The 23,953-nt window shown below is 49.4% G+C and overlaps 1 protein-coding gene across 5 annotated transcripts in view; it reads right to left on the bottom strand.

Annotated features, from left to right (window-relative positions):
- Nucleotides 1–23,953, bottom strand: part of SGMS1 (sphingomyelin synthase 1) — a 1,534,398-nt gene that overhangs the window by 76,390 nt on the left and 1,434,055 nt on the right. For all 5 annotated transcript variants that reach the window (XM_069611296.1, XM_069611295.1, XM_069611298.1 and 2 more), the window contains one exon: nucleotides 1,475–1,628. In XM_069611296.1, the coding sequence (XP_069467397.1) occupies nucleotides 1,475–1,628 (154 nt within the window). The remainder of the gene's footprint in view (nucleotides 1–1,474; nucleotides 1,629–23,953) is intronic.

The following is a 23,953-nucleotide window of genomic DNA, read 5'->3' as shown; positions in this document are numbered from 1 at the left end:
GGGGTCATCTTCGACTCCACACTCTCCTTCTCTCCTCATATATCTGACGTCTCTAAGAAGTCACACTACCAGCTGCACCTCCTCAGAGGTATTCTTCCCTTCCTCTCCTTCCCCCAGAAGCTCACTGTCTCCCGAGCCCTGGTTCTCTCAAGGCTGGACTACTGTAACAGCCTCTATCTTAATCTGCCTGCCTCCACTCTCCGCCCTCTGCAACTTATCCAGAACAGAACTGCGAGACTTGTCCTTGGCCTCAAGCCCAGGGACCGTATCTCTCCAGGACTGAAATCTCTTCACTGGCTCCCAGTGGCTGCGAGGATTAAGTTCAAAACCCTCTGCATTGTCCACAAGGCCTTCTGGGGCCTGGGGCCTAAATACCTTCAACTCTCTCTTCCTAAATATCTGCCTTCACGAGCCCTTCGCTCATCCGTCTCCAACTCCCTCATGGTCAGCCGCTTCTCGAAGCAACGAGCTGGGGGTAGATCTCTCTCCGCAGCAGGGGCCTCCCTCTGGAACAGCCTTCCTGCCTCCCTGAAACTTGAGGAGAACCATCTCCGGGTCCGGAAGCACCTCAAAACCTTCCTCTTCGCTTCTGCCTTCTCTCTCCCTCTCCCTTGCTAAACCTGCTAAACTCCCCACTGAAGTCTGCACTAAACCTGCATCTGGGCCACTTCTGTGACCTCGGTCCAGGGCCCAGCCACTCTCCACTTGCACTGCCTCCCTGGCTCCTCCTGCACTGTGGGACTGTCACTGCATCCCTACAGCCCCCTTCCCAGCACTTGCTCTGCACTTACCTCGCACTTGCCACCAGCTGGCCCTTTTATTATTTATTATTTATTATTTTATTACGCTACTTACCTTGTACTGCACTTTCCCCCCCCCCACCTCCTCCCCCTGCACTTTCTCCTTTTTCCCCTTACCTCTGCACTTGCACGATCTGAATGACACCTGGCCTAGTAGGATCGTTTGTCTGTCTTCCCCTTGTTTCCCTCCCTCCCTGCCTCGTCGCGCCTTGAAGTACTTGTGTATAGGCGCGTTACAAATACCATATCATATCATATCACATTTTAACGGGTTTAATAACTTTATAATTGAAAACTTCAACTTGTCTCCATGCAAAACTTAACTCTGCGTTTTATTTACAATTAAATTGCTATTTAGAGGCAATATTTACAACACAGACAGGTTTATGAGTTGTACACCAATGAAAATATCAAGAGTTCTCCAGTTTCCTCACAATATGTACAGCTGACAGTTCATCCTACTCCTGTTTTTTTCCTTGACTTACGGTAATTGTTTTTTCATATTAAAAATATAGTATTACATGAATTCAACGCAAATAAATAACAGAAATGACCCCGGACAACTTGAGAGCTCTGGCATGCATTTTTGCAACAAAACCAGAGGACTGCGCTATACATCAACATTTTTACGAACCAAGTCCGCCAATACAACAAGAAATGTTAAATGCACTTACACTCTTTGATAAACATGTAGGTGAGTGTTAACATGACAGTGTGACCACTGTACAGATAGTCTCCACACATTTTGTGCGCCCCTGTAATGGAAAGCCCACCTCCTGCAATCATCTTCATTATCCGCCGCAGCTGGGCTTCCCAATCTCCAAATAGCTGGTGAGACAATAAAGAATCCATCATACAGCAGCAAACCACCAGAGGCATGTTCATTTTAATACACTTTTACAGATGCCATAAATGTGCTTCAAACAGAAAAATAGTTCAGACATAACAAAAGCCTCTGCTCGGTTTAATTCCAGGACACACTCCTCTCTTGGCAGCTGGTGGTGCGTACTTCAGGACATGTTTTTTTGTTAATGGCATGGTGTCCCAAAACAATTGTGTGACCCCCAAATGTAGTACAATAATTTCATTTTGCCCACATTTCGCTAACTTCTTAGAAAATGGGGACAAATAATGATCGGGTGTTAAAACAAGACTGCAGAAAAAGGCTGTTTATCAAATTGGGGCATTACCCTAGTTGCCATAAAAAGCCCTAAAGTTCCTGACGCAGGAGTCTCCCATCCCTTGCGTCACGCTGCTCATGGAGACACTATTCCTCATGCCCATCCTCCAGCATGCAGGGCCCTGCTCCTCCTGCACAGGCCTGGGCAACCATGCGCCTGATCACTAAGGTATGCAGCATGCAGAACAGTGCACAGGTTTTGCCAAATATTCTTGCAGCCGTAATGCAGTGCAGAGACCATACGATGCCGACACGTTAACCCGGCCCTCAGGAGCTAAAATGTGTGCTCTATAAGGGGGCGGGAGAAGGTTGGAATGTGCGCTTGTTTGTAGTTCTCCTCATGCAGGTTCCTTGTCCCAGAGTTGAGGTGTAAGGTCCCTGGGCAGGCATGGGTAACCAGTTGGGTTCACATTTATGGAGACATGGTGACTCCACACACACACACGTTACTTGTTTACAATCACCATGAATGCCTTCTATCTTCCACCACTCATCCCTCTTATGGGTCCGACATTATGGTCATCACTTAAAGCATGGAGAGTGATGGAAAGGACTGTGGGAATATGAAGGGGTGGGGAGGAGCAGGGATCAAAGTGAGTTGCCCCAGTTGAAAGCTATGTGATGTCATAATCCAAGTGCCACAGAGCTGACGGGAATAAACGCCACAAAGAAATGCAGATAAGGGTTTATTAAAAACGGTAGTTACAACATTGGGCCAAAATAAATGCAATGCCTCTACCATTAACCAGATCAGCACCCAAGGTGGGTGGAATTCCCAAGCATTAGGTGCCTGGAATCCCGAATTAACATCTTGAGCAAGATGAAGGTGGGGAGCGACATTCCCAGATTTAGATAAAACGCTTTTGGACTGAATGAAGGGCGGGTGCGCAATATCGCCATATCTTTATGGAAGAATGTATAAGACTCAGAGGCCGACAGAGCACAGAGCTTGCCAGTTCTGGCCAGAAGTGGCAGCCTCATGTCCATGGCATTTGCACCACTGCCTCAAAATCCCAGACAGGGGGCTCACCCATGTCTGTGTTTTAGGAGGAAGGAGCAAGAACTGAGAGCAGATACTATCTAGCTGGATGAGATATCTGTAGAAGGTACATAAAATGAGGGAAATCAGACATGTAGCCTGGTGCAGAATGTGAAGCAGTGTGGCAACAGGGTGTGCAGCAAGGGGAACAAACATGGACGCAACCGACATTTATACACTAAACAAATCAAGAGTCGTCAAATCAGGGCGATTATATATCATGAAACCAACATGAAAAAAGGAAAACCCTTCCTGTTGATTTATAGGCATAATTTCCAGTAATTGAAACGCTAAACTCCTAAAGCTAGCCACACTTACTTATTGGCTGATCCAGTGACCTAAGGGGAAAAAATAGGATACCTCTAGCAATGAATTTTGCCCCTCACTGGTTGGAACAAAATTTAAGAGTGGCACAATAAAAAGGTAAGAAACCAAAACATGGCGATTGCAGAAGGTGCAAATGTCACCAGAAGAGGATGGAGCTGCAAGGTTCAAGGGGCGGGTGCTGCACCACTTACCAGTGGGGCGGGATGACACTTCTCCCAGAGGGTTTTGCCAGTCCAAGTAATCTTGCTGCAATTGGACCATTAGAGGCTACATCTAGTGCACGTATATCATTTTCAACAAGGCTTTATCAATCGGAGGGGGTTTGAGATAAACTAACGGGTTTAGAGTTATATTTATAATCAGAAGTGCATCCCTCAATGGGATTGCTGCAATTCAATGGTGCTGAGATGGTATGAAGTGTTCAGGTTTTCCCTATTTAGCGGATACTACCCCCCCACCTTAATTTTCTAAATACAATGCAGAGTGTTGGGGATAAAGAGCACCTAGCTGATTGACTCAAGTTTGCACACAGTGAAAAAGTATGGGATAAATGCCTATATGGCCTAGGGATTGATCTACAGCACAAAAGAATGCCCCCACCACCACGCTCATTGGGAAATTAAAGTTGCACAACCTAGCAACTTGAGTATTCAGTCCATCGTCTTCTTTCCTCCATCCTTGTGTGGGCCTTCCCCAAGATGGGGACGTTACTGGAAACTTTGGCAGCGAAAAATTGAGATTTCCCCTTTAATTTAGTACAGCGTGCGGGGCACGGCCTCGGGTCTGGGAACCCCTTGCCGAGGCCCCTCCCACCGATTCCTCACCGCAGTCCCATTTGAACACATCCTACGCTTAGATACCTGGCTATTCCAAGTACACATTAGCCCTTTGGCATACTAGCAGGGGAAGGTGTGGGACATTTGGAGGAAAGGGGTCTATGGACTATGAGTACTCTAGTCACTACGGTGAGTAACTTTAATTACTCATACGTCCCGTCCACTCTCCACCATCCTTGGGTGGAGCCCTGACAACCTGCCTCATATCTAGGATGAAGCAAAAAGGTTCTTCAGAACCGCCTGATCAAACTCTGCATCGCGCCTGGAGCTTGTGTCCATGGAGTAGTGCCTACAGAAGGCCGATGCAGTGGCCCAAGAAGCTACCTTGCTGTTTAGATCTCAAGAAGCATGTCTCTGAAATGCAACGGCTGTGGCCTTCGCTCTGACCGCATGGGCATGAATCCCTGCAGGAACAGGTTTGCCCATGCACGCCTCTGAAATGGCCTGAACCATCCAATGGGCGATGGATGCCTTGGAAGAATGAGAGCCGGTGGAGGAGCCCCCAAAAGTCACAAACAATGACTCAGACTTCCTGAAGGATTTTGTCCGAGAGAGGTCAAACTTGAGGATTCTCTTGAGGTCCAAAAAAGGCAGTGCCCTCTCTGCCTCTGGGTTTGGGAAGAACCCCGGCAGGCACATCTATTGATTCAGATGAAATGTAGACACCACCTTGGGCAAGACGTTTGGATGAGTGCGCAAGATGACCTTGTTGTGAAGCATGGTGAAGGTCTCACACGAAGACAACGCCTGCAGCTCACTAACCCTGTGAGAGCCACCAGTAAAACTGTCATCAGTGTAACCAAGCGGATGTCCACAGTGGCCATTGGCTCGAAAGGCTTGCCCTGCAAAGCTGCAAGAACCACATTGAAGTCCCAGACCGGGTGCAGCCTATTCACAGGCAGAAAAAGCATAGACAACTCCTTAAGGTGGGCCTTAACCACTGGGTTCGCCGCTGAAAGCATGCTCGGGTGAAAGCCCTAATGGCCTGCCAAATAGGTGCAGCAAGTATCCACCTGAATGAGCCAAGTGTGCTGAAAAAGTCAGCACGTCATCCAGAGGCAGGGTCCAGACCCTTGTCACAAGCCCAATGGAAGAACCTAGTCCATTTACTCATACTGAGACCAAGTCGAGGGCCTCCTGAATGATGTTCAGTTATCATGCGAAAATGGAGAATATTGAAGCCTCAGCTGGTCAGGAACCAAGCCACCAGCGTGGCAGGTCCGGATGTTCCACCACCCCCTCCTGCTGCATCAGTGATCCCCTGCAGGGGGGATTGGAAGGTGGACGGGACCCTGCGAGCACAAATGTAGCAGATCCGAAATCCAGGGTCTCGACGGCCAGTGGGGAGCAATCAGGATGCAGCTGCAATCCACCGAAGCCCGAAAATTGTAGAGGGTCCATTGGAGTAGAGGGGTGGTTGGAAATGCATAACACCTGCATCCGGATCTCCCAGAGACCCCCGACCCGGTCCGGCCCAAGAAGCAAACTGGGGGCACTTGTAATTCAGAGGGGCATACAAACAAATCCAGGTCTGCGAACCCCCAATGCTGGAACAGGGGCAACAAGGAATCGTTGTGCAACTCCCACTTGTAGGTGTTCAACCCCAAGCGCCTCAGCTGGTCTGCTTCTGCATTGCGTTCCCCCGAGAGGTGGACTGCTGAAATCCAAACTCCCTACGTCAGGCACCATTCCCAGATTGACACTGCCTCCATGCAGAGGGGAGTGGGTAGAGGGGACGGACAGGTGCAACACTGCTTGTTCAGGTAAAACATTGTGGTAGATTTGTCCATCCTGACCAGAACAGACCTGTCCCTGATCAGGGGCAAAAACGATTTGAGGGCCAGGCCCAAAGCCCTGAGATCGAGCAAATTGTTATGCAGGAGGGCTTCCACCTGGATCATGCGCCATGAATAGCGTAGCCCTCCAGAGTAGCGCCCCAGCCACAAGGAGAGGAGTCCGAAGTCACCACCAGGGTAGTCTCCAGGCAGGCAAAGGGGGCTTCCACCGAAACATTGCCATCTATCATCCACCACCGGAGATTGGGCAGCCAGAGCAGAGGTACTGGGAGATCCTGTCCGACTGAGACCCCGTCTCCGGATCCCAGTTGGCCACCAGGTGCAGCTGGAGGTGCCTCATCTTCAGGCAAGTGTGCTGAACAGTGAGCACGCAGGAGACAATTAGGCCCAGACTATGCTGGAACCGCCATGCCGAGGTGGTAGAGTTGGCCATAAAATGCCCCACCGCCTTGCGGAGGGGCAGGAGCCTCTCGGGCGTAGGGAACACCTGCTGAACCGTAGTGTCCCAACTCTCCCCTAGGAAGACCAACACCTGAGATGGGCACAATGACTTCCTCTGGTTGAGGGAGAACCCCAGCTGATGGATATCCGCCAGTCTCTGGCAGGAGTGCAACACCCACTCTGGTGACCCCACCCTCACCAGCCAGTCGTCCAAGTACATGTACAGATGATGGCCCTCCAATTAGAGAACACCCGCAACTGCGTTCATCAACTTTGTGAAGGGGCCCGAGTTCAGACCTTGTACTGGAAGTGGTACAACATAATGTTGTTAGATGGGTACATGCAGGTACGCATCCTTGAGGTCCAGGGAACAGATCCAGTGCCCTGCACACAGAGACTTGGCTATGTGCGCAGGAGTAATCGTCTTGAAGCGTTCCAGCGGTAAAGATAGATTCAGAAATGACAGGCCCAGGACAACCCTCAGGCCAGCCTGGTTGTTCTTGGGTACTGCAAAAATCCTGGAATAGTACCCGGAGCCCCTGTCTGAAACGGGAACCAGTTCTATCGCTTGCCTCTCTAAGAGCGACAGGACCTCCCGTAGGAGAACCGGGGACCCGATCTGACGAAGACTTGGAGAGGATGGTAGAGGATAAGGAAGAGGAAGACTGAAGCCTGTGGACATTACAAATAGGATCCACGGGTTGCTTTAAAAAATCGCTTCCAGGTACCCTGGAAAAGAGCCAAACAGCCCCGCACAGGCGAGCTGTGTTCCCAGACCTTGACGTCACTGCTTCTTGGCATTAGAGGTGGGGGCTGAGGAGGGGGAGCAGAAAAACCGAGCAAAGTCCTCTGCTGCTTCCTCCAGTTGTTGCTGGGAGGAGACCCATCAGGCCTCCGCATGCCAAAAATCCCAAAACCCCTTGAAGCTGGAAAAAGTGCAGTGTTTGAACTCAGTCTTGTCCTGGGATTGAGGGAAGGATTTCTGACCAGGGATTGTTAGGATGGCCAAGAACTTGGCGTTTTGGGTGGAGGTTTTCTTCTTCATCAACTAGTCATTGGTTGACGAATGACAAAGGTGTACGCCCTCGAAGGGCAGATCTAGACTCCGTTCCTGCACGTCAGATGAAAACTTAGTGGCATGCATCCACGCTGTCCTTCTCATCTCAACACCTCTGTTGGCTATGTCGATGCAGGAGACTGAAGACTCCATGAGGTCCTATGCAATGGCCCGGGCATCTGCCAGACCGGCCTTGAAAGAGGCTTGCTTATCCGAGGGGAGTTCGGGCAGAAAGTTCCAGAGCTCCCGCCACAGCTTCTGATTAGCCACAGCCAAGAGGGCGTCTGCATTGGCTTGCCACAGATTCAGTCCTGAGATGGAATAACAGTGCTTTCCTAAAGACTCTAGGACCTTGTCCTCGGAGAGACAAATGAAGGTGACTCCCATAGCAGAAGACGGCGAAGACGATGGTTTAGAATATAAGGAGGCCGCAGCCATGACTGAAGAATGTGGCTGCAGGTGGGAGGCCAGGAGGATTGGCTCCCCAGTCCACCAGCCTGAACGTGCTGTCCAACTTCTTGTTTATCTGGGCGTTGACCATGGGCTTCTTCCAGACCTTTCGCACTACCTGCACGATATCCTTCTGGAGAAGGATGCCAGACTGGATCATGGTGCGCTTACCCAAGACCTCTGCTAGCACTCACAACTCCTGGGGGCTTCCTCGAGTAGAGGGACCCCCAAAAACTCTGCCAGACACTGAAGGCGGTTATGAAAGGATGTAACGGATGCCGAGGGTTCATCCTGGAAATCATTGTCCTCATTGTTATCGCCCCCCCTCTTTTTTACAGACCGAGGCGAGATCGGGCCCTGGGACACAGGTGCCGGTGCCCCCCCCCCTTGACCAGAGCCATAGACCGGTCCAACGACTGTTTAAGGTGGAGGCGTTGGTGGTAGAGGCGGAGGTGGAGTTGTCTGGATGACCGGTAGGGCCTGGACTGGGGGAGGGACTGGCACTGTAACTGAATCGCTGGTGGAATGGGAGGCATCCCTAGAGGAGGGGGTCCAGGAGGGCGCCACCTGCGGGATGACCTTCACAATATCCCTCAGGAGCCCCTTCATCTGTGGGGAACGCATGAGGAAGAGGACGCGCTTTAAGAAGCTGTCCTCACGAGCCGCTGGTTCCCTAGGGGGCCGCCTTGTGATGCGCTGGGCCTCCGCTCCTGGTGAAAGCGCTGAGGCGCCTGTATCGTGTAGTCAGAAGGCTGCAAAGGTTAGATGTATCCCTGAAGACACCAGAAACCTGTACCATACGAAAAGCTGCTGCTTAAAGAGGGAAGGGGACTGGCATAATCATGCAGGGGTCATTCGATGGGCGAGATCACGGGCAGGCCCCGAGTCGGATCCAAGATGGCCGCTGGCCTGGCAGGCTCCATAACATACCTTTCTGCCATTTTGAAGCTTTGCGCTACACCATGGGTGTAAAGGCCCTGAGCCACGAGAGGCCTCAGGCATGGAAGCATACACCTTGGGTCTTGCACCCGAAGCAGAAGCGTCAACCTCAGACATCACTCTGGTAGCTGCTGAGCCCTCGGCTGGCCGGTTGGTAGTTGTAACACCCCGACTCATGACCTCGGAACAAACTCCGGTAGGCTGGAAGTCCCTCAGCCCCCAAGCCGGTAGTCATGCTAGATTGTGACGAGAACAGATTCTTGGAGGTGGCACTCGACGATCCCTTACCCCTTGGGGTTAAAGAAGAGGACAAACTTAATCGCCCTTCCGAGGACAGCCCGGTAGCGCCCCTAAAACCCTCAGCTTGGGAGCCGGTAGCCTTAGAGGCCTCAGGCCTGGCAAAATCTGAATCCGAGGAACCCCTATCCAAGGAAATCCTGGGAAAGGAGTTGCTGCGCAGGAAAAGTGTGGAAGATCTCCCTCAACTGCGACAAATCGATTCTTCAATGGCCTGTGACAGAGAGCGCTGCAAGCCAAATATGCGTCCCAGCGGTGGTCGGGCCACAAACACTCAAGACAGAGTGCATAGGGGCCCGAGGCCTGGAATGAGCAGTCGCATGAGGCACATCTCGTGAATCCTCCTGCAGCCGACATGTGCCGGGGGAGGTGAGGCGAGGCAACAAAGGGAAGTTCAAATAAGATTTAAAAAACAGAACTGGGAGCAAGCGAACAGCTAAAAAAAAGTCTCTGCGCTGGCTGCCAGGTCAGACACCGTCCATGCGGAAAAAGGGACTCGGGTGAGGCACTGGAGGGTGGGGCGTTCCCACGCTCAAGGCCGTGCCCTGTACTAAATTTAATGGGGAAGCTCCATTTTTCACTGTCGGGACGCCCACAAGGATGGAGCAAAGGGGGATGGGACGCATGAGTATGGTCTAACTTCCAGTGTGTGGATGAGGTAAACAGCAAAGTGGTAAGGTGATGAGGAATACTGGCTCCCCTAGGTGCTCTAAAAAAAAAAAAGTCCCTGGGGTAAATCGCCAATTTACACCTGGGGAAGGGAGCTCAGCCAATCAGGTGGCTGGAAAAGCAGTGAGAACACACTATGTACCGCCAACTGTTTCCAGCCACCTGAGGCCCTTCCCCGCGTGGCACCATCTTGATTGTGGAGAGGCAACAGAGAGATTAACTCCCTGTTGCCTCCTCACCTTCCCCTGAACCCCAAAAACATACATAACCTTTCCCCAACCCCCTCCCTCCCTTCTCGCTTACATGCTGGACCAGATCTTTGTGCGCCAGTACCGGCGATCCTGCCGCCCGCTGCTGCTATGGAAATGGAAAAGAGACTACATATTTTCTCTGGCGGCGGCAGCAGCCGCCTTGTTTTTATTTTTTTTCTGGAGATTGGGCTCACACAATACGCACGCAGACGATCTCCTGTGAAGACAAATTGAACCATTTGCACCTCAGATGGACCCTGGGGTGCGAATAGCTATCACCCCCTTGTTGGGGTGCGGGCATGCCTAGGTTCGGGATGGCAGATTATTACCGGCCATGTCCACCCCTCTGACGTGGGGGTGATTGCCATAGTTGCTTCTTGGTTCGGGTGACAGTTTCATCGACAGAGGAATTAGCTGCTTCTTAGCCAAAGGCAATTTTCACGAGGTTAGAGAGCCCTACCTGGTATTTGTATTCTACACCAGGGGTAATGTGCTTTGGTCTGAATCGTTACCAAGCTAAAAACTCTTCCTGGTCTTCTGTAAAGTCTCCACAGGTGTGGAATACTTAATCTTCGGACAAGATATTAGACATATCAACTTGTACGGCAGCAGATACTACTCATCACTTTGTGGCCTAAATTGAATAAATATGGCATAAAGACACAACATGCTATTTTATATTTGATAGCGGCGAAATCTACTAGATTAATGCATGAAATTAATACAACCCAGCATAGTCAGCTGTAACTAAAACGTGGTCCATCGAAGTGTACTTGGAAATAAAGAAGTAGGGCCAAGCATGGGCCAATAACATGCACATAAAACTAGACAGCAGTGTGAAGTACTTAAACAATGCTGAGGAAAACAGACAAAAATGATTTAGTACGAAACCTCCCTGGTCCCCAGAGCCCCTATGAGTCCCAAATAAAGGATGGGGGGTGACAAATGTGACTTAGTCACACCCTCTTTCCCTTGTGTCTCTGATCCCGTGCAGGCAAAAAACAAATGTCAGGAGAAAACAGAGGCCCTGATTTCCCCTACAAATAAGAAATGCTTATGCATTGGTTCCAGTGGTTGTATTACATTTTCCCTTTCAAGCTCCCAAACAGAGCTCAGGAGGAAAAATGTACAGTGATGGGCAAGTGACAGTAAATGCATTTGGAGACCTAACATTGATAGAGGGGGATGTCACCCCTCTGCCCACATGGAAGATCCCCACACCATACATTTATGGCAGGCTTGTGCCTCTCACTAATGCAATGCCGGGTATGCCCAGTCTTGGCAGGCAAAGACCTATGGTCTGGAGGGTTGCCCAGAGCAATGCCAGAGCTTAAGATTCATTCTAAACTTCCAGCCATCACCACTTGTTTTGCTATGGTCACCCCGAGCGGGACGGGTCTGCCCAGGCGTGGGTCCCATGCCTGCTGGGCCTAGAGACCCAAGCTACTCCTCAATGACGACGCCCAATGAAGCTAAAACATTTCTGGGGATGCTTGTGGTCTCGTGCAGAAGGGATGTGACCAAGCATTTCGGGTTGTACTACTCCTTTGGGGGTGGGACCAAGCCTGATATGCATATGGTCTTTCCTCTTTTGTAATGGCTTGACAGGCGAAGAACGATGGTCTGGAAGGTTCATTGTCAATCTTCCAGCCATCACGTCTTTTCTTTTTTTTGTATTCATAATGGGGCCAGACATAGACTCAGTGTGCCCGTAGCTAGACCATTTTAGTATCTGAGTCTTACAATTGGCAATCTACGCGGACACAGTGTGTTGCACAGTGGCCCCTTGCACTCGCTCTGCACAGATTCTTTATGAATCTGCCCATTTGCTTTCAGTATCCCTGCTACATTAGGATATTTGGGCACCACTTTAGGATTCAGTACCACATCAACAAAACAAAGTCAGTGATTCAACTGCTTCTTCATAAGCTTTACACCACCAGAGTACTTCATGAACTTACACCTGGTTTACTCTCAAGCCAGGCCTACTACAAGTACAGCTCTCTGATCCAGCATACTCTTGCCAGAACAGAACCAATTGTTACAAAAGTTTACTCTTCTGCCAGCCAAGATAAACTACTGCAGTTCTCTGCTCGGGTGTATGTTTCTGCCCGAACAGTATCAATTGGTTCAAAGTCTTATGACCTGCTATACTCTCTTACCAGGCCAAACTACTAACTCCAAGTACTTCTGTGGTAAGGGTGAACTTCAAAGGTTTTAACAAGGTCTTCTGCTTCACACAATTAGGGTTGAGCATTTCTTCAAGGGAAACAAGAATCACACTGGTACCATTTACGGCACCTGAGTGTTTGGCACACGCAAGACAGACAATCCATCCTTCCTCCTGAACCTCTTATCAGAAGGGCAGCCCTCCTGCCAATCTTGTTCCACCTCTGTATTATTAACCAAATGCTGATAATAACTTTCTCTCCTTCACACTTCCTTGGCTTTGGCAATGTGGGGTTAAGCCATTCTCTACACCTGGGCAATATTCTTAATACACACTATTATACTAAGGTATCTTCTTTTGGCTTAGGCCACACTGGTTGTTTGTTATTTGCCTTAATATGGATCCCGTTTATGATATGATACGATATGGCATTTATAACACGCCTATACACAAGTGTTTCTGGCTTTGGCAAAAATGGTTTGTAGTTCCTTCTCGAGGCATTGTCCCTTCGTGTGGTTGGTCTTTTATTGTAACCCAATATATAACAGTCACAGCCTTCAGGTCAACTGCTTCGATTTAAAATCAGCTTGGTATTCATCGCAATCATTAACTTGTTTTACATCAGTTTGGTATTATAAAAAGGTGTCTGGAGTCGGGCAGTCGCAGAGCGCTCCGGGTTCACAATATAACCGTGAACTACCTCCTCTTCGTGCACCATTCACAAGGTTTCACTGTTTCAGTGTGCTGTAAGTGAAGAGAACTGAATGCGAGGATAACCCCAAACGATCAGAAACGAACAAAAAGCAAATTCGCCTTTTCTTTTAAAAAGAAAAAATAAAGTATGCATGCTACGGCGAGGCATGCTACTTTTTAAAGATTAACAGGTAATTCATTTCAATTCTGAATTATTATTTTAGTGAAGATTCAACGTAAACTGCAAACCTATTGTTTAGGGTCCTTTTAAAAACTACAATAATGCAATGGTTTGTCTTTAAAATACACATGCCATACAACCACAACCTGTTAGTCATAAATGTAGTGCAGAGCATTAATTAATAAATAGTGGCAATCAGATAAGCGTACATGTTCATAAACGATGGAAAATCGCCTCGCTCATTTGACAGGCGCATCTTGGCATGCAACGAGCCATACAATGCTGCAGGGTTAACTTCCGCAGCTCAATTCAATAATGCTCATTACTGAAAGGGGAACAAGTAAATCTGCTGGGATTCATTTAAGAGTAATTGAGCAGCCATTCCCAGTAGGAGCTATGTCGCCAAGAGAAGCCAATGCACATCCTGCAACCACGAAACAGTAAATATGTGCTGCAATACAGCAGCCCGATTTCTCCTTTTAGCTTTACTTCTAGAAAGGTAGTGTGGCGTGACTGTCTGCGAAAAAAAGGCACAAGGAAAGCAGGCAGTAAGAAAGCTTAAAAGGCAAAAACAATACGTGATGGTAGTGAGAAATAACAAGCATTGGCAATGCAAACAGATTTGCCTTTTGTGTAGGCATGGGAAAGACATTTGCCAGGACTGCAGTAGTGCCATTAACTGCCCATTGATGTTAGCAGCTGCAAAATGGTACGAGTGCTTGGGCAAATAGCAGTGCCTGTCAAATGTCTAATACTTATGCACAAGCCAAAACTGTTGGCTTTGCCAATGCCCGGTTTTAACAGGAGTTCAATGAAGGAAAAAGGCACACCTGGTTAAGATATTTTCGTTACACAAGTAACACGTTTATAGCTCCAATTGATTCATAAACTCGGAGAAGACTGCTTTGAAAAAACAATGGCAGGCACTTTGGGCACAATGTTTGATGGTAAGGCTTGAGGAAGCTAGCTCAAAGATCACAGGAGGATGTGTTTTGGGCAGGAAGTGGGTGGGAATAACCATAGAGATATAAGCACGGCCCTAGGCAGTCAATGGGTAGGGTAAATAACCAAAGACGACCTACAAGCTTTGAGTCCCTCCACATATGCCATTACCCCCTGGCTGCAAGTTAATGCAATAGTTTTGGCTTATTGGTTGCTCTTTAGCACCACGTAAAAATGTGGAGTTAAACATGCATCCTACTTCTACGACAAGGCATGGTAGGTACACCCACAGTACTTTGTTTGAATTCGGTAGGATCTGTGATGTTGTGCTAGATGCAAGAATAGCCTTTGATTTTCAGACCTTGATACTCAATGTCCTTTTGGAGGAACTATCCATGGGTCAGAAAAAATGCATATTTCGTGGTGCAATGGTGAGTAAGAGGATTATATGGAGAAGTTGGAAAACAATGAATGCAGTTATGATCGAACATTGGATTGATGAAATGCATGGAGATGGAGAGAGTTATCTTTCAATGTAACGGAAAGCTTCACTTGTTTGAAAAAATATTGAAGACATTTCTCACTACGTATTGATTGTTACTTTGTGTGGGTGGTGAACTCTGGTGCTGGGGGGGGGGGGTTGGGGTTTGTATTTATGTACAGGATGCTCGATGTGTTATTATGAAATTGTTAATTTTTGGTTGTTGATATTTGTTACTGTTATATACTTAAAATGAAAATAAAGTATTAAAAAATACATGGAGGTAACTGGGCATGGTACATCCATACCAACATGCCCAATTTAATTGGGATGGACTGAAAAGTTTTGCTTTTATCATTGTGTTCTATGACTTCTAGTCCTGTACTTTGGATGACAAATTTAATACCAGGACAAATGTTCTCTCGATTGTGCTTGCCTGCTGGCAAGCAACTCCACATTCAAGAATGTGGAGTTTGGACAGTATACAAGGTTCCACTCTCGGTAGTTGGACTGTGCCGAGCAGGCAGGAAGCTGCGCTCCTTGATCCTAACCTACCAAAAGACTTAGGGCCTCATTACACGGAAGGCGGTGAGCCATGACGCTATTAGCGCCATGGCTCATGCCGGTAAAATACCGGCACCGCCTTGGCGGAAAGGGGATTTACCGCCCCATTCCAAGGTTGGTGGGGCGGTAAATCCCCCTTCCGCCATTGCCCTTCCCCATTCCCATTTCTGCCCCATAGGGCTCTATGGGAATGGGGAAGGCGCTAATTACGGCACCGCAATTTTGCGGTGCCGTAATTAGCTCTGAGGTCCCTTAGCGGGTTGGTTTTTAACGCCTGCAAAAAGCAGGCGATAAAGCACCAACCCGCTAAGGGACCTCGTAGTACGGCGGTAAGGGTTAACGGTCACCGTTGCCATTAACGGTGACCGTTAACCCTTACCGCCGTCCGTGTAATGAGGCCCTTAGTCTGTCTCTTGCCATGTCATGCCATTATTTAACCGCAATGACTTTCACTGAGGCCCTGGCAGAAGAAATCAGCGATTGAACCCATTGCTGTGTCCAAACGGCTACCAAGCCGCCACCACCTCAGGCTGGTGAGCCTCACATGCTTCCAACCTGCCTGCTCCTTGATGGTGGCTGTCAATCAAGGTCAGCAGCCCTCCTGCGCATTGTTGCGGGCTCGATCCCCTCCGCTTCCCAGATTACGGGCAGGCACTGAATATAACAGCGTGCAGCAATCCTTTGCTACATTCCATGTGGGTGGTTTCTGTGCATGCTTACTGCTCCTACCTGTTGTCTATGCGCAACTTCCCTTCCTAGTCCGCATCAGTCTTCAACATGCGTCCATCACTTCTGTGAGCCAGCCCCAAGCAATGGAAAACCAGTTGCGTAGCAATCTGTGTGGCAAGTCAGAATCACAAGACCGACAACTCATTGTGTTCCATAACATTGCCTTTATTGAAGTACCAACCCTACCTTGCCCCTACAGGTAAAGTCCCTATACAAAAGGAAAAGAATTAAGAAGGGTGCTTGTCAGGATGTCTTGCAAAAGAAAGTCTGCTTGCTGACTAGAAAGGGGTTCAATCTGGACCGCTGAACCTACCACTATGAAGGAAAAGCAAGAACCTAAATAACTCAAACAGAAGAATCTTGTTAGGGGAGTCTACCTGAATGCTAGAAGGGAGGCTGGTTTCTGGCCCCCACTGAAAGTCTCTATACAGAAAGGGGCTTCTTTCCTGAGGATCAGTTCAGGTCACCAGCAAATGTCTCCGGGCTTCTCGCCCAGTTCACAGTTCCAAATGAAGTACCACCAAAATGTCTTTAGGGCATCCCGCCAAGAATACAGTTCGAACCAAGGCCCAACAAAAGTTCTGTGTTTCTATGGCTCCTAGCCTACAGCACAGTTCGAATCAAATGATCCACAAATGTTCTATTTTCTTCACTGTATAGCCAGGGCATCCTTGCCCCTTCACAGAACCCCTTTACCCACCCTGCGGTCTCTGGTTTCAAACCGACATTTGGGGCTGTCCTGGTTCTCACCCCCGCCCTGGGGTCTCGGGTTGCACACCCCTTCTTGGAGGTCGATTATCTCTTGGTCCACTCTGGGGCCTTCTGGCTCTCGCCCCATCCTAAAGTTATGGAGTGCACACTCTTTCTTGGGGCTGAGTTGTGTTCTCTCATGTGTCTCTAACATGATTAAAAGGTGTTGCACTTGCCCACCCAATCTTGAAACGAATGTAAGCGTGTCTTCCAATCCCGATGCAAATTCAAGTGTGTCTACAATATTAAGTGTGTCGGCAACTTAAGTTTCGGCTTGAGCAGCCTCCCAATTTCTACCGCCAAGCCTTACTGAGGGAGTAGAACAAGTTACTTTCTTACCTGGTAACGTTCTTTCGATGGGATGTTCCTCAAACGTATTCCACATCTATGACCCGTAATCATGACAGCTGTGCTGCTTCGGAAAGTTTTCGCTGTCTGTGTCCTGCTTCGATGACGTCGATATGCTGTCCTCAAGGGCCTCTGTCGTGCCGACGTCACCGGATATTAGAAGTAGGACACACTACGCCCGTAGCCTCAGTTGTAGTTTTTTCCCCAGAACGTGTGGCACCAATCTTCTGCCAGTATGACTACAGAAAGCCTTGCGGAAACGTAAGCTGCAATCGCATAAGAAATTCTGTAGAGCGGCAGGCTAGGAGGGTGTGATGTGGAATACCTCGGAGGAACATCCCATTGAAAGAACGTCACCAGGTAAGAAATTAACTTGTTCCTCGAGGGGATTGTGTCCTCCGACGTATTCCACAGCTAGGACAGACTCGCAAAGCAGTACCAACGTATGGAGGTGGGAAAAGTATTTAGAATTTTAGAATGCCCAATTAAATTGCAGAATAGAGGACCGCCTTGCCAAAGTCCAAATCTTGCCCATGGATAGAAACCAGGGAGTAGGGTTTTACAAAAGTATGGACAGAGGCCCATGTGGCTGCTTCACAGATTGTACGAATGGGAACACCCCTCTGCAGAGCAGTAGAGGCAGCCACACCCCTAGTACAATGGGCCCGTAGGCCTACCGGAAGGTCCTTACAAGCCAGACGGTAGCATTCAGAGATTGTCAAGATAATCCATCTGGACAAGGTCTGCTTAGTAACAGCTTGACCCAAACGCCTTCCAGCGTATCCTACAAAGAGCTGACCGTCCACTCTTACCCGGGGCATGCGTGAGATGTAGAAACTTAAAGGTCTCCTGGGATCCAACCTATAGATCCTCTTCTTCCTTACCAGGATGTGGAGGAGGATAGAACGCCGGAAGAATGACATTCTGGCTCAAATGAAAGTCTGACACAACCTTCGGAAGAAAAGGAGGACGGACCATAAGGACAACCCTGTCCTTATGGAACACCGTGAAAGGTGGCTTGGCGGATAGTGCCTGCAACTCACTCTGCGAGCGGAAGTAACCACAACCAAAAATACAGTTTTAAAGGTCAACAGTCTCAAAGGACAAGAATGTAAGGAATCAAACGTAGCTCCCATTAGGAGTTTCAGAACTAAGTTCAAATCCCAACCAGGCACCTGGAAAGGAGACGGTGGGAACACATTAGTTGGCCCTTTCAGAAACTGAGAAATCAAAAGGAATCTTAAAATAAGAACACTCCTCGGACGAGCGCTTAAATATGGACAGCGCCACCAGGTAACCCTTAATGGTAACCACTTGCAGGCCCTTGCGGGCTAACAAAAGCAAAAAAGACAGAACCACAGGAATGGCACATGAAAAAGGATCCACATTCTTTACCCTGCACCAGTCGTAGAACTTTGTCCAACGGCAACACTACAGGGACTTTGTTGCAGGCCTTCTGGCCAAAAGCAACACCTTCATCACGTCTTCAGGGAGGTCCCAATCCAAGCAGGAAGGTTGAGAGACTTGACATCTGGATGGATGGAGAACCTGTCCCCCTTCCTGTGAGAGCAGATTGTCTCGGTAGGGAAGATGGCGTGGAAGGCAGATGGACATGTCCAGAAGGTCCGGGTACCACGCTCTCCTGGCCCATGCCGGAGCAATGAGGATCATTCGAGAACCGAACCGCCGTAACCTCCGCAGCACTTGCAGAATGACGGGGACTGGAGGAAACGCGTACAGCAGTGGGAAGGACCACTCCACTATGAACACGTCCACTAAGGCTCCTCTTGGAGGAATTTCCCGCAAGCAGACTCTTTCGCACTTCCGGTTGACACTGGTGGCAAAGGGATCCACTTGTGGGGTCCCCCAAAGGGCGAAGATCTCCAGGAGAAACTCCTGAGCCAGCTCCCACTCGTGAGAGACCGTGCTCTGCCTGCTCAGAGCGTCCGCCGCCTCGTTTTCGTCTCCGGCCAAATGAACTGCCGAGATTGAAATTTCCTGCTGGATGGCCCAGAACCAGAGCTGCATCGCCTCTGCACAGAGGGAGAGACCCTGCCCCCCCTTTTTTTGTTGAGGTAGTGCATGGCCACTTTATTGTCCGTCAGAATCAGGACATTCTTCCCTCGCACAGACGGCAGAAAAGCCTTCAGGGCTAACCTGACGGCCCTCAGCTCCAACAGATTGATATGGAGTCTAGACTCCGACGGAGACAAACGACCGCTGACTGTCAACTCGTTGGCATGAGCTCCCCATCCTGTGAGGGATGCATCCGTCACGATCGTCGCCTCCGGCCAAGGTAGCCAAAATGGAGCCCCCTTCATCAGATTGCCTTCGACGGCCCGCCACAGAAGATCCTGGGCGACCGAGGGCAGCACCTGAACGAGATCCGAAATCCTGCCGGAGGACTGCGACCACTGCATTATGAGAGCCCATTGCAGAGATCTCATTCGCAACCTGGCCTCTGGCACCAGTAGAATGCCGGATGCCATGAGGCCGAGCAACCTTAAGAACTCGAACGCCGGGAGACTCTGGGCATGTTGAAACTTGTGCACCATCTGCAGAATATGATGAGCCCTCACCTGGGGAGGCGAACACAGCCCCAGGGATGTGTCGAGCACTGCTCCGATGTACTGGAGCCGCTGGGTAGGTGTCAAGTGGGACTTCTTTAAGTTGAGGGAGAAGCCCAGCCTGTGAAGGGAGTGGCAGGTGACTGACAGATGATCCAGGACTTGCTCGGGAGAGAGCGCCCTGATCAATCAATCGTCCAGGTCGGGGTAGACGTGAATACCCCCTTTCCTGAGATACGCTGCCACCACCACCATGAGCTTGGTGAAGACCCTCGGGGCGGAGGTCAATCCGAACGGCAGGACCCGAAACTGAAAATGGGAGTCGCCAACTGCGAACCTCAGGTATTTCTTGTGCTTGGGATGAATCGGCACATGAAAGTAAGCGTCCTTGAGGTCGAGAGACACCAACCAGTCCTGAAGTTACCTGGCCTGGAGGACGTGAGAGTGTAACCATCTTGAACTTGTCCTTCCTGAGGAGCTTGTTCAAACCACGCAAGTCCATGATGGGTCTCAATCCCCCCATCTTTTTTCGGGATCAAAAAATATGGGGAATACCATCCCTTGTTCCTCTCCGCTACAGGCAACAGTTCTATGGCACCTTTCTCCAGCAGGGATTTGATTTCCTGTGCAAGGAGCGGATCCGGACTCTTCAAAGAGAGCTTCCCCGGTTGATTGTCGTGAGGCCTCTGCCAGGAAGGAAGACAGTAGCCGTGGGCTATGATCTCTAGAACCCACACATGAAGTAATGGCACGCCATTCTACCAGATGCTGTGCCAGCCTTCCCCCAACCGGCGAACCATGGGACATGGCCTCATGACTGAGCTGAAATGGCTGCGGCAGTGCCTGAGGGCAAAGAGGCAACTGCCCGAGCGGCTTTGGCACCTCGAGTACCTTGTTTACGACCTCTGGTACTCCTACGTTGGCCCCTTTGACTAGCAGCTTCCCTCAATCTACCAAGGGAAGAGTAGTATCGAAAGGAACCTCCCCTTCATTGCCGTCACCTAGGACGAAAAGGCAAAGGTTGACGTACTGCAGTACTCAATGACTTCGCTGCAGCTTTGGAGGTCTGCAACCTCTCAAGGCTCTCGTCAGCCTTGCTGCCAAGAAGATGGTCACCATCAAAGGGCATGTTGAGAAGCCGAGACTGTACATCAGGAGCAAACCCCGACTTACGCAACCATGCAAACCTGCGCATCACGGTGCTCGCCACCATGGACCGGCTGACACAGTCTGCCACGTCCAGACCTGACTGAACGGATTCACACATGGCATCCTTGCCATCCTGAATGAGGGCAAGAAAACCATCCCGTCCCTCCCCTTCGGGAATATGTTCAGCCGCCAAAGATACACAATTCCACAGAGTGTGAGTGAATCTTGCCAAGGCACAAACAGAGTTGGCTGCCTTTAAAGCCATACCCCCAGATGAAAACACTTTCTTCGCCCAACCGTCGAAACACTTGTCATGCCTATAAGGAGGGATGGTAGGGTACGATGCCTGCTTCGCTGGGGCCGTAGCCGCCTGCACCACCAAACTCTCTGGAGTGGGGTGCAAAGACAAATAGCCGGGGTCACCACTGGCTGGACGGTATTTTTTTCAGCAACGACTTATTCACTGCCGGGAGACTCTCCGGAGCAACCAACCTGCCGCCACCCTCCTTTGTAAGGCCACATGAAATGGCAGCACCGGGTCAGTGGGTGGACCCTGGTCAAAGATATCCGTCAGGTCATCCTGCAGAAAATCCACAAGTGGAGCAGACCACCCCAAATACTCTACATGAAACGCCTGTATGAAGATTTGGCGTCAGTACCAGGCCCAAGCCTGCCAAATTCAACCTCCAGGGAGGTTTCCAGACCACTGGCGTCATGCAAAGTTTGACGCAGGTCCTCCAACTGGCTATGACCAGACAATAGTTCATCAGGAACCTCCTGAGGAACCAGACCTTCCACATCCGACCCTTCATCCACCTCAGAGATATAATCCAGAGGTTGTAACAAATCCCTGGATGAGGGCACAGAAAAAGGCTCAAACACAGGCCTCACTGACTTACTCAGGGCCTTCCTCGGTGTATCCACCGGTCTCCGGGGTACCACCGATAAAGCCTCCTCAAAAGGCTTGAACGGAATCGGCATAGGCGCAGAGCGAGGCGCCAATGGCTTCGACAACGGCTTTGAGGCCGGAGCCCCGAGCGTGTCCTTAGACGGCCTTGGCACCAATGGCGTTGATGACTTCCTCAAAGGCAGAGCCTCGAGAGAGGGCATCAACGTCTTCTTAGAAGACCTCACAGGCTCAGACGGTCTCGAGGACGTCGAGGACCGGGACCTGGAGCGGGCATGGCTAGAGCGATCTACCTTGTCCGATCGGGACCTCAACGGCTCCCGATGATCGCACCGACCGCCCGAGCCCGAAGGCGTGCAAGCAGTGGCCCTAGCATGTTCCTTGCCGGCTTCTCTCGAAGACGCGGATGGAACGGAGCCCTGCGATTCGATAATCACCATAATCTACTTACAAAATGCGTCCTATTCCACAGGAGAGGAATGCTTGTTGGGACAAGCTACCCGCCGTCTGGCGGAGTCCTCAGATGAGGATGGGGAAGGCGACCGGTGACGGCGCTTCTGCGAGTGCCTAGAAGAGACAGAGGAATGGCGGGAACCACTCCAGGACCGAGACCCCTGGACTTACGCCGACGCGGAGAGTCGCCCCTCGAATCGTCGAGGTTTGGAAACCCTACCTACAGATAGCTTCTTCCGCTCCCGCACAGCCTTCGATGTCAAATATTGGCAATCATCACAGTCATCGGTGGCGTGGTCCTCGCCGAGGCACCAGAGGCAGATGTTGTGCCGGTCCATAAGCGACATCTTGGAACCGCAGTCCCGGCACCTCTTGAAGCCCGACCGCGGGGTAGAAGAAGATGAAAACATGATTTTTCACAAAAAACAAGAACGAGGAACCAATTCAATCAGGAGAAGAACCGAGGCGCGCCGAGATTCCAAAGCGAACACGTTTGCGGAAAAAACAGAACTGAGGCTACAGACTTCGTGCGTCCTACTTATAACATCCAGTCAGATGTGGAATGTGTCAGAGGACACAATCCCCTCGAAACTGTGTTACCATAACAATTTAATATGGTAAACCACAGTGTTCCTTAGGCCTGTTGATGGGAATAGGACTTCAGAAAGTAAGAAATTGTCAGACTGTTTGCAGTCAGCATTAAGCAGGATAGAGGCTGCATAAAAGGTTAGCCTTGCAAATATCTTAAAAATCCCACTAGACCTTAGTTTAAATACTCTGCGTAAGAGGAATACACTCACCCCATGGTGACAAAATATTTAACAGTGCTTTTTGTAAAATGGTGCACGGCACCAAGATGCTACCCAAAAGCCAGATATGCACAGTGAAACCTTTGCCATTTACTGCAAGCAAAGCGTTTTTGCAGTAAATGACAAAGGTTTCAAACATTTTCACACTTGCCAACAAGGTTGTGTACCATTCAAATGGTACTCGCCCTTCATAAAAACTCCTCGTCAATGCGAGTGGGCTAGTAGATTTTGCGAGCCCTGAAAGGAACTAAGGTAATCCAAGGAATGCGGTCCATAGAACAAACCAAAAGGTAAACGATGTCCAACAAATATCAAAACAAAAAACGATGTGCGATTGTGAAGTGCCCCTCAATTAAGTGGAGCAGTCTTAAAGAAAAGGGGATTCAACATGGCTTTAACTCTGAACCAAAAAAAAAAGAAAACTCAGATTGACATTAACACAAGTCATACCACAGAGCAATTTAAACTTCAAAATTATGAATTATATGAAAATCAATTCAAAGTTGGTGACTAGTGGACATTCAAACTGAGCCCCGTCCAATGTAACCACTGTTAGGAAATACAACTTTTTTAGTAATGCAAAGTAATACAAATCCATTTGCAAAGTAGGATAAAAGGTGAACAGTAAATAGAGTGAATGTACTTTTCAGTAAATTGTTGGCTTTTGCAAAGGTGAGGTGAAAAGGTCTAGTGGATACTTGCGTCTGTTGCCAGTGTATTATCTCACACAATCCATGAGATGCTAGTCTCGTCAGTACCAGGATGGTTTGCCAAGCCTTCAATAGAATTATATGACACATCAGTGGTATGTTTACAGTTACTCGTTTGGAACATCTGACAATGAGGTGAAAACCACCTTCAATCATAAGAAGTTTGGAACTTTTCCTGAGCTTATGAAAATCGGAACAGTGAAGACCGGCTGCTCTCTCTACCATAAAGACTAGCACCATGCCAACCGCCACCATGTCAACATGATTGCAAAGAAAACATAACTGCCATTTTAGCATTTGCCACCAACTTGCATACTCTATTCGGAGGAGGCTGGAAGGTTAACATTCACTTGTCTTGGGCCTTCTGTATCAGAAAGTTGCAGCTAACCAGGACTCAACCTGTATTTTCTGAATTTAC

This window comes from Ambystoma mexicanum, chromosome 8 (genome assembly GCF_040938575.1).
Source record: "Ambystoma mexicanum isolate Mex_15411 chromosome 8, UKY_AmexF1_1, whole genome shotgun sequence".
NCBI classification, from domain to species: domain Eukaryota; kingdom Metazoa; phylum Chordata; class Amphibia; order Caudata; family Ambystomatidae; genus Ambystoma; species Ambystoma mexicanum.
This window is presented reverse-complemented; position numbering and strand designations above follow the sequence as displayed.